At 47.1% G+C, this 11,267-nt stretch overlaps 1 protein-coding gene across 5 annotated transcripts in view; it reads left to right on the top strand.

Moving 5' to 3' along the window:
• Window positions 1-11,267, top strand: part of LOC132455555 (proline-rich protein 5-like) — a 31,293-nt gene continuing 20,026 nt past the window's right edge. For 3 of the 5 annotated variants that reach the window (XR_009525286.1, XR_009525287.1, XM_060049399.1), the window contains exons 1-3: window positions 6,167-6,354; window positions 6,401-7,585; window positions 10,456-10,749. Coding sequence is in view for 3 of the 5 variants with exons in the window: in XM_060049399.1 (XP_059905382.1) it covers window positions 6,994-7,585; window positions 10,456-10,749 (886 nt within the window). In the remaining 2 variants the exon portion in view is untranslated. The other 2 variants (XM_060049401.1, XM_060049400.1) reach the window with 2 other exon arrangements.

The following is an 11,267-nucleotide window of genomic DNA, read 5'->3' as shown; positions in this document are numbered from 1 at the left end:
GGGAGAAAACGAGCTCTACACTCTGAATGAAGGAGTCAGGTTAGGGTCAGGCTAACCCTTCCTGTAACCTTCACCCCTTGCTATCTAGGGTTGTTCCTCCCATCGCCCCCAGTACGGCCGCTCCCTGTGTGGGCATAAACATTGGAGAGGCTTCACGGTTCACGCCGGTGTTGCGTCGAGATCTGTTTCCCCGTCGAGATGTGTTTCCCCTAGTCCCCGCCCCCGTCCGAAATTACCCGAAAAGGCCCTCTGTTCCATAGGAAAGGAGGCTCACACATCTTTCAAATTCATACTGCTGACTTATTTCCCCACAAGAGATAAGTGCTGTGATTTTCAGGCTGATATCATTCAATTTGACCATTTAGAACAGGGGGAACGCATCCTGACAGCTTGGAATATTACTGTCAGATACTGTTCCCCCTCTGTTCCATAGGAAAGGAGGCTCACACATCTTTCAAATTCATACTGCTGACTTATTTCCCCACAACAGATAAGTGCTGTGATTTTCAGGCTGATATCATTCAATTTGACCATTTAGAACAGGGGGAACGCATCCTGACAGTCATTATCTGGGACTAGGGGAAACACATCTCGACGGGGAAACAGATCTCGACACAACACCGGCAACTTTGAACTAGATTTGAGAAAAGGATTCCTTGAAATGAGACAGTCGTATTTTCTTAGATCGGCATCCCGGTAATTCTAATGTATAGTATACTATTGTTTAATTCTAATATAATTATAATTCATAGTACACTCTTAATTCTATTGTTTAATTCCAATTAGTGCTGTCAGTTTAAAGCGGCGTGAACGCAAACCGTGCGATTATCGTGCGATTAACGCTCCTTTGGTTTGGCAAACGTAGTAGTTTTTTCACCTGCTGTCTGACAACAATTAGTCACCTTAGAAAAACTACAACGGCATACAGGAACTACACCAGAAACAAAACAACAAGCACACCGCACAAACTTGTTGGGGCAAGCAAGGATACGGAGTGGGTGAAAAACTCCTTAAAAGTGTGTGTGTGTGTGTTTGTGTTTGTGTGTCACTCTGTTCGAGCCTGCACGAGAGTTCAATGTTGTCTTTAGCTGTTACGTCTTTCTGACCAATCGCAGTTCAAGGCCCACCTGGGCTGTACCACTTCGGGAGGGGCCGCTCAGTTACTCCCCTCTAGACAAAATCCACTTGGTTGCGACGTTGACAGTTTGTGAGTGTTGCGTCTGTTGAGTGAGTGAGAGGTTCGGCGCACAGCTCAGGCTGCCGGACGGCGCTGCAAGGAACTTTTATAAACGCAACATTGTTATCCCGCAGTAATCAGCCCGACAGCCCCGAAACGTTAACAGCCCATCGGGAATTCACCCGACTCTCCCGATTACCACTCCGCCAACGTGTGTGTGTGAGTGTGTGTGTGAATGTGTGAATGTGTGCGTTATTCGATAGCCTGGTAATGTGCATTTTCTTTTCTTTTTTATATATACCTACCGTACGTAGGAATATTCCTACGTACGGTAGGAATATTCATACTTGTTTAAATAATAAATGTTATAGTATTTCCCATCTTTGCTGAGCAAGAGTTTTGTTCGAAAGTTCAGCGAATGAAACAAATAAAAGCCTGGGCTATTGAAGTTTTGCGGTAGGCCTACCACTGTCATGCACCTACCCGATGTCAAGTGGACCGGGTTGAATTCACTGTGGGGCTCTCCTCTTCCTGTCCTCACTGTCAACACTCTCTGATCTCACTAAAAGGCTAGCAGCACGAAATGTGCGATTAATCGTGAGTTAGCTATGACATTAATGCGATTAATCGCGATTAAATATTTTAATCGCTTGACAGCACTAATTCTAATGTAAAGTATACTATTGTTTAATTATAATGTATAGTATACTATTGTTTAATTCTAATGTATAGTATACTATTGTGTAATTCTAATGTATAGTATACTATTGTTTAATTATAATTAATAGTATACTATTGTTTAATTATAATTAATAGTATACTATTGTTTAATTATAATGTATAGCTTACTATTGTTTAATTATAATGTATAGTATACTATTGTTTAATTATAATGTATACTATTGTGTAATTATATTCTATACTATTGTTTAATTAAAATGTATACTATTGTGTAATTATAATGTTTACGATTGTTTAATTATAATGTATACTATTGTGTAATTATAATGTATACTATTGTTTAATTATATTGTATACTATTGTTTAATTATAATGAATACTATTGTTTAATTATATTGTATACTATTATTTAATTATAATGAATACTATTGTTTAATTATAATGAATACTATTGTTTAATTATATTGTATACTATTATTTAATTATAATGATTACTATTGTTTAATTATATTGTATACTATTGTTTAATTATATTGTATACTATAGTTTACCAAATCACTGATGCTCACTGTCGATGTTCTCCCTGCCCTTTCTCCATCTCGCTCACTGATTGTTGAAGCTGTATTTTGGGAGAACAATGTGCTAAATGATCGTGATTTCTGGTTAGGGTTAACACTTACACGCTGCCATAAACATGACCCCACTGAAGTCTTCACACCAACGGCTCAAAGTGAACTGCTGTTGCTGTCCAAGACGGTCACTGTGACATTACACTGGAACAATTGGGTTATGTTTTTTTTTCCTTCATTCCTTTTTTTGTACTTCAAATGGATCATGTTCACAAAGACACGCCTCTAGTTAACTGAGTCTAATTAGAGGTCTGATGAGGGCAGTGTCTGGTGGCTGCAGGGGTAACTGGATGGCTTTCATAGCACCTGCTTCTAATGCTACAGCATGAAGCCTAATAAATACCGTAAAGGTACAAACAGGAAATCCAAACAATTCCTTGTCAGGTAAACCTAATGCTGTTGATAGACGTTGCCGTGTTCTGATCACACCTGCTACCTACCAATAACATGTGAAAGTCACATGACTTCTACTTTCTCGTCATTGGGGGCGGAGCTCACAGGGAATCTGCAGTGAGTCTGGGACGGTTCATCCTCCACTGCCCTATAACCAACCTGGGTTAGTTGTTTGAGAGTCAGACGTCCCTCGAATCAGTCTAGTGTGGCCTGGTTAGTGTGGCCTGGTTAGTGTGGCCGGGTTAGTGTGGCCTGGTTAGTGTGGCCTGGTTAGTGTGGCCTGGTTAGTGTGGCCTGGTTAGTGTGGCCTGGTTAGTGTGGTCTGGTTAGTGTGGCCTGGTTAGTATGGCCTGGCCTGTCCAGGAGACTCGCTGTTGTCCCGTTACCATGACGCCTGCCCTCGGGGGTGGCCACACATTGTGCTTCTTATCAACACCTTGACGGATGGTTTGGTCGTAGAGAGAGCGACCAACCAGTCGTCGCCGTGGTTACGGGCTCCGGGTTCGGGCGCTGTCTGTGGATGCTGACGCTTGTGTTCCGGCTTCCTGTATCCCGTTATCTCTGCCTCATTTGGCGGGAATAAAAGAGCTGTTCATTATATATTTATAGATATATATTCAATATTAACACTCTAATGTGTGCCTGTGTGCGTTTTGGACTTGTAGTTATTAGTGTGTGTGTGTGTGTGTGTGTGTGTGTGTGTGTGTGTGTGTGTGTGTGTGTGTGTGTGTGTGTGTGTGTGTGTGTGTGTGTGTGTGTGTGTGTGTGTGTGTTCCAGGCAGCTGCTGAAGACAGAACTGGGCTCGTTCTTCACTGAGTACCTTCAGAACCAGCTGATGACCAAAGGCATGGTCATCCTTCGAGACAAGATCCGCTTCTATGAAGGTACACACACACACACACACACACACACACACAGGGTAAGTCGCTGTTTGGTTCTTGTGGGGCTCCACACTGAACCGCTGATCCTCTGTTGTGGTGGAGTACCTATGAAACGTGTTGGAGGTTAGGGTTAGCAGTGCTGTGTAGCGCAACAGCACCATGTGAAGTTGCTTTAGTTTGTTCTCTTCTGATTGGCTCCTTTGGATTTGCTGGTGTGCTGCGATAGGTCAGAAGCTCCTGGACTCTCTGGCTGAGACCTGGGACTTCTTCTTCTGCGACGTCCTGTCGATGCTGCAGGCCATCTTCTACCCAGTGCAGGTCTGCATGGAACAGTACGGCAGCAGCACGCACTACTACACCTCTTTAATGCTACTTACTACAACACCTCTTTAATGTTACTCACTACGACAACTCTTTAATGTTACTCACTACAACACCTCTTTAATGTTACTCACTACTGCACCTCTTTAATGTTACTCACTACAACACCTCTTTAACCCTACTCACTACTACACCTCTTTAATGTTACTCACTACTACACCTCTTTAATGTTAATCACTACAACACCTCTTTAATGTTACTCACTACAACAACTCTTTAATGTTACTCACTACAACACCTCTTTAATGTTACTCACTACTGCACCTCTTTAATGTTACTCACTACAACACCTCTTTAACCCTACTCACTACTACACCTCTTTAATGTTACTCACTACTACACCTCTTTAATGTTAATCACTACAACACCTCTTTAATGTTACTCACTACTACACCTCTTTAATTCTACTCACTACAACACCTCTTTAACCCTACTCACTACTACACCTCTTTAATGTTACTCACTACTACACCTCTTTAATTCTACTCACTACTACACCTCTTTAACCCTACTCACTACCACACCTCTTTAATGTTACACACTACTACACCTCTTTAATGTTAATCACTACAACACCTCTTTAATGTTACTCACTACTACACCTCTTTAATTCTACTCACTACAACACCTCTTTAACCCTACTCACTACTACACCTCTTTAATGTTACTCACTACTCCACATTTTTAATGTTACTCACTACTACACCTCTTTAATGTTACTCACTGCTACACCTCTTTAATGTTACTCACTACTACACCTCTTTAATGTTACTCTCTACTACACCTCTTTAATGTTACTCACTACTACACCTCTTTAATGCTACTCACTACAACACCTCTTTAATGTTACTCACTGCTACACCTCTTTAATGTTACTCACTACTACACCTCTTTAATGTTACTCACTACTACACCTCTTTAATGTTACTCACTACTACACCTCTTTAATGTTACTCACTGCTACACCTCTTTAATGTTACTCACTACTACACCTCTTTAACCCTACTCACTGCTACACCTCTTTAATGTTACTCACTACTACACCTCTTTAATGTTACTCACTACTACACCTCTTTAATGTTACTCACTACTACACCTCTTTAATGCTACTCACTACAACACCTCTTTAATGTTACTCACTGCTACACCTCTTTAATGTTACTCACTGCTACACCTCTTTAATGTTACTCACTACAACACCTCTTTAATGTTACTCACTGCTACACCTCTTTAATGTTACTCACTGCTACACCTCTTTAATGTTACTCACTGCTACACCTCTTTAATGTTACTCACTACTACACCTCTTTAATGTTACTCACTACTACACCTCTTTAATGTTACTCACTGCTACACCTCTTTAATGTTACTCACTACTACACCTCTTTAACCCTACTCACTACTACACCTCTTTAACCCTACTCACTACTACACCTCTTTAATGTTACTCACTACTACACCGCTTTAATGTTACTCACTGCTACACCTCTTTAATGTTACTCACTGCTACACCTCTTTAACCCTACTCACTACTACACCTCTTTAACCCTACTCACTACTACACTTCTTTAATGCTAGGTGTGTGTGTGTGTGTGTGTGTGTGTGTGTGTGTGTGTGTGTGTGTGTGTGTGTGTGTGTGTGTGTGTGTGTGTGTGTGTGTGAGGTGGCTGTGTGTGTGTGTGTGTGTGTGTGTGTGTGTGTGTGTGTGTGTGTGTGTGTGTGTGTGTGTGTGTGTGTGTGTGTGTGTGTGTGTGTGTTGACTGTGTGTGTGTGTGTGTGTGCGTGTGTTGACTGTGTGTGTGTGTGTGTGTGTGTGTGTGTGTGTGTGTTGACTGTGTGTGTGTGTGTGTGTGTGTGTGTGCAGGGTAAGGAGCCCTCCGTGCGGCAGCTGGCTCTGATCCACTTCAGGAACGTCATCACGCTGAACCTGAAGCTGGACGAGGCGCTGGGCCGGCCGCGCGCCCGGGTGCCCCCCTCCATCACCCAGATGCTGCTCATACTGCAGGTACACGCACGCACGCTCGCACGCACGCACGCACGCACGCACGCACGCACGCACAGTGGGAGTAGTGTACAGCAGATGGACAGGATGGGCTCACAAGTCACTCAGCGCAGTGTGTGTGTGTGTGTGTGTGTGTGTGTGATGGGGGGAGTTGTAAACTGGCCTGGGTTTCCTATGTTTTCCATTTCCCTCAAAGAGCTCCTCCCCCAGTCCCATGTGCTCATGTAGTCGCGGCTCCCAGTGCCCCCCTCCCAGTCCCTGTGCTCATGGTTAATGGTTACTGCCCAGTTGTCTGTCTTCATGTGGCTGTGCTCCCAGTGCCCCCCTCCCAGTCCCTGTGCTCATGGTTAATGGTTACTGCCCAGTTGTCTGTCTTCATGTGGCTGTGCTCCCAGTGCCCCCCTCCCAGTCCCTGTGCTCATGGTTAATGGTTACTGCCCAGTTGTCTGTCTTCATGTGGCTGCTCTCCCAGTGCCCCCCTCCCAGTCCCTGTGCTCATGGTTAATGGTTACTGCCCAGTTGTCTGTCTTCATGTGGCTGCTCTCCCAGTGCCCCCCTCCCAGTCCCTGTGCTCATGGTTAATGGTTACTGCCCAGTTGTCTGTCTTCATGTGGCTGCTCTCCCAGTGCCCCCCTCCTGAGGAAGAGATATCCTCGGGTCATTGAATGCTTTACTTGAGAACATACAAATGGCCTGACGGCGACCCCTGCTGGTGAACTTGTGTGGTGCGACTTCATGATGATAACGTTAACTATAAAGTCTCGTATGTGTACCGGCATTTACCATCTTTAAGGTGTTTGCATCTTGGCTAGAGTAAAAAATTACAAACACTTACAGGTTATATTTTAATGGTTACTGCCCATTGTCTGTCTTTCTGTCTGTCCCCCCCTTTCCTCTCTGCCTGTCTGTCTTTCTGTCTGCCCTGTCTCTCTGCCTGTCTGTCTGTCTGCCCATTGCCTCGCTGCCCATCTGTCTGTCTGCCCTGTCTCTCTCTGCCTATCTGTCTGTCTGCCCTGTCTCTGTGCCCGTCTGTCTGCCCTGTTCTCTGCGTGTCTGTCTGTCTGCCCTGTCTCTGTGCCCGTCTGTCTGCCCTGTTCTCTGCGTGTCTGTCTGTCTGCCCTGTCTCTGTGCCCGTCTGTCTGCCCTGTCTCTGTGCCCGTCTGTCTGCCCTGTCTCTCTGCGTGTCTGTCTGTCTGCCCTGTCTCTGTGCCCGTCTGTCTGCCCGTCTGTCTGCCCTGTCTCTGTGCCCGTCTGTCTGCCCGTCTGTCTACCCTGTGTCTGTCCGTCTGGATCAGGGGGTCCATGAGGCCGGGGGTGTGACAGACTCCTACCTGGGTCTGGAGACTCTGATCCAGAAGGCCGTCTCTCCCTACCTGGGGACGCACGGCCTGTTCTCTGCCGACCAGGGCACTGCGCAGCAGGACTCCTGCTGCATTCTGGGTAAGGCCGGGTCTGTGGGCACTAGCCCCTGTAGTGCTTGTTGTTGTTGCTGTTCAATTTGGTGTAGAATCTGAATGCACTTTGTTTATGTGTTAAATCTCTAACTGTCGGTGTGATGCACTGATTTAAATGTCCCATGACGTGCCACCAGGTGTGAGTGGGATTAGCCGTTACAAAATGTTTTAAAAATCTTTCTCTTATGACAGCATGAGTGGGCATGTCCACCTAGATGTGTGACGGATAGATGATAGTTTGCTACGGCCCAATGTGTGGGCTGGTAGCCTGATCTGTCCAGCACACGTCTAGGAGGACACGCCCACTGATCTGTCCAGCACACGTCTAGGAGGACACGCCCACTGATCTGTCCAGCACACGTCTAGGAGGACACGCCCACTGATCTGTCCAGCACACGTCTAGGAGGACACGCCCACTGATCTGTCCAGCACACGTCTAGGAGGACACGCCCACTGATCTGTCCAGCACACGTCTAGGAGGACACGCCCACTGATCTGTCCAGCACACGTCTAGGAGGACACGCCCACTGATCTGTCCAGCACACGTCTAGGAGGACACGCCCACTGATCTGTCCAGCACACGTCTAGGAGGACACGCCCACTGATCTGTCCAGCACATGTCTAGTTGGACACGCCCACTGATCTGTCCAGCACATGTCTAGTTGGACACGCCCACTGATCTGTCCAGCACATGTCTAGGTGGACACGCCCACTAGTGTCAAAGCGGCTTGTTAGGGCCAATCACACCACACCTGGTGGCACGTCATGGGACCTTTAAATAAATTGTGACTAGAGGGGTATTCTATCAACCAAGCTAAACGCAAAGCCGGGCTTATATCGCTTAGCCTCGCTACTTTCACTTTGAGTTCCGTTCCATTAACGTGACTTGAGGGAATCTCTGCTAAGTAACCATGGCAATTTATCAGACCAAATTAACTGACAGGCTAACTGTCAGGCTTACTTGAGCGATGTTTCAGAAAGTAGTGCTGTCGGAAACAAGTGTACCATCAGAAGGTTCCGCCAAGCTCAGTCCTCACGATTTTGTCAAGTGAAAGACCGCAATCGGTCAAATTTACATATACGAAGTTAAAGCAACGTATATTTTCGTCTAATATTTTATCTAAGATTAAATGATTGCACATAAAACAATTAAATGAATTGCATCTTCCCTTGGTTTTTTCATCAACACATTTTTTAACAAATCGATGTATTCTACCATTATCAGGAACCCTCAGTTGGGTGAGTTTGCGTCCTGACTGAGTACGTCATTGAATTCTTGGCATTGGCTTATTTTTGTAATTCCCATTATGTCAGCGAAAATAGGACTAAAAATAGTTTTTTTTTATATAAAATAAATATGTCTCATAACAATTTCCCCATAACCCAAATATAACTTGCAGAAACCCCTGGTAAAGTTAATGTTAATATTAATGTTACTGATAGTGAGGTCTTGCACTGATAGAAGACACTGCTGCATGGGTAATTGTCAGCCACTGAAATTCCATTCAAGTGAGTTTATTAATAGGTGAATTGAATTCATGAATGTATTGGTAGGATGGGCCTTCCAAGAGGACTAGGGTATATAAGCAGAACCACTTATGTCCCTGTTATGTCCCAAACAAACATCTGCAGGAATGGCATGCCCTTTTATAGACGAAGAGCCGATTGATATGGGTGCTCAGGTGTTAAAGAAGGCATCCGAGACCACCTCTGTTGACATAAATACTATGGTTAGTCAATTTAGAATATCTTTTTCTGGCTGCAATTACTAAGCCTAGCTCTTCAAAGAAATGGAAAATAAATTGCATGAAAAGTTCTTTGATTTCTCCAATAATCCTTCCTAAATGACTAATTGCGTGGGGACTGAACCCCGGCGACCGGGTGCAAATCCGATACATTACCTCGAGACTATCTCCCGATGATTACAAAACCATGGTCAATATTAAATTAAAATATGTTACTCTCAATGCTACTTACGCATTGAACAGATTAGCGATTTTTTTGCCAGGCGGCCACCCTGTTTTTAGTAATGGTTAAAGTGTTCCCTTTTTTAATTATTATATGCTTGTACTCATAGACCTACACAAGCTCGGTCCTTTTCGAATATTTGATCCATGAATCGACATTAACGGTTCTGGGCTGGTTACATATCTCGTGATTGCGCGTAATCCATGATAACGTTAGCCTGGTTTGAACTAACCTGGGCAAGGTGCGGCTGAACTGGGTTGATGGAATGGCTTTAGTCTCAAGTGGAAGTTGGCTAGTTCTAACTGGGTTCCATCAACTAAGCGCCGCCTTCGTTGGCGACTTTGATGAAGCACCCCCCCTGGTGGATTCCTGGAAACGGCCTTCGCTCTGCCTCACCGTTTAGTTACAAACAGTTGGACCGATTTAGAATCTTTTTGTAGTTTCTTAAATTTGGATAAAAGCGTTGTCTTCTGCATATGGAGGTCCATGACATGTCCCTCCCTCCCTCCCCCCCTCTCTCCCTCTCGCCCTCTCTCCCTCTCGCCCTCCTTCCCCCCTCTCCTCTCCCTCCCTCCCCCCCGTTCCCCCCTCTCCTCTCCCTCCCTCCCCCCCTGCTCCCCTCCCTCACTCCCTCCCTCCTTCCCCCCTCCCTCCCCTCCCTCCCCCCTCCATCCCTCCCTCCCTCTCCGCCTCTCCCCTCTCTCCCTCTCGCCCTCCTTCCCCCCTCTCTTCTCCCTCCCTCCCCTCCCTCCCCCCTCCATCCCTCCCTCCCTCTCCCCCTCTCCCCTCTCTCCCTCTCGCCCTCCTTCCCCCCTCTCTTCTCCCTCCCTCCCCCCCCCCCCCGCTCCCCTCCCTCCCTCTGCCTCCCTCTCTCCCCCTCCCCCCCAGATAAGCACATAAGGCGTCGTCTGCCCGGGGGCCCCCCCGGGGCCAAGAGCCCGGTGGTCCGCTCTCAGAGCTACAACGTGCCGCTGCTGCCCCCCGTGGTGGAGCAGGACGCGGACCCCCCCGCCGGCCCTGCCGCCGTCCGCCGCCACTCCGTCTGCCAGATGACTTCCTGCTTGGAGGAATGCAGCGCCCCGCCCGAACCCACGGGCAACGCCACTGGCAGTAGAACCAGCAACCAAACCAGCAAGTGTGCCTCATCCAACGAGCTGCCTGCCCCAGAGCACGGACGGCCAGGTAGACCCCCGACGTACGGAAGAGGCCGCCGCGTTACGGCTCCATAACGAGGCCGCCGCGTTACGGCTCCATCATAACGAGGCCGCCGCGTTACGGCTCCATAACGAGACCGCCGCGTTACGGCTCCATAACGAGGCCGCCGCGTTACGGCTCCATAACGAGGCCGCCGCGTTACGGCTCCATAACGAGGCCGCCGCGTTACGGCTCCATCATAACGAGACCGCCGCGTTACGGGTCCATAACGAGGCCGCCGCGTTACGGCTCCATAACGAGGCCGCCGCGTTACGGCTCCATCATAACGATGCCGCCACGTTACGGCTCCATCATAACGAGGCCGCCGCGTTACGGCTCCATAACGAGACCGCCGCGTTACGGCTCCATAACGAGGCCGCCGCGTTACGGCTCCATAACGAGGCCGCCGCGTTACGGCTCCATAACGAGGCCGCCGCGTTACGGCTCCATCATAACGAGACCGCCGCGTTACGGGTCCATAACGAGGCCGCCGCGTTACGGCTCCA

This window comes from Gadus macrocephalus, chromosome 4, assembly GCF_031168955.1.
Source record: "Gadus macrocephalus chromosome 4, ASM3116895v1".
Taxonomy (NCBI): Eukaryota; Metazoa; Chordata; class Actinopteri; order Gadiformes; family Gadidae; genus Gadus; species Gadus macrocephalus.
This window is presented reverse-complemented; position numbering and strand designations above follow the sequence as displayed.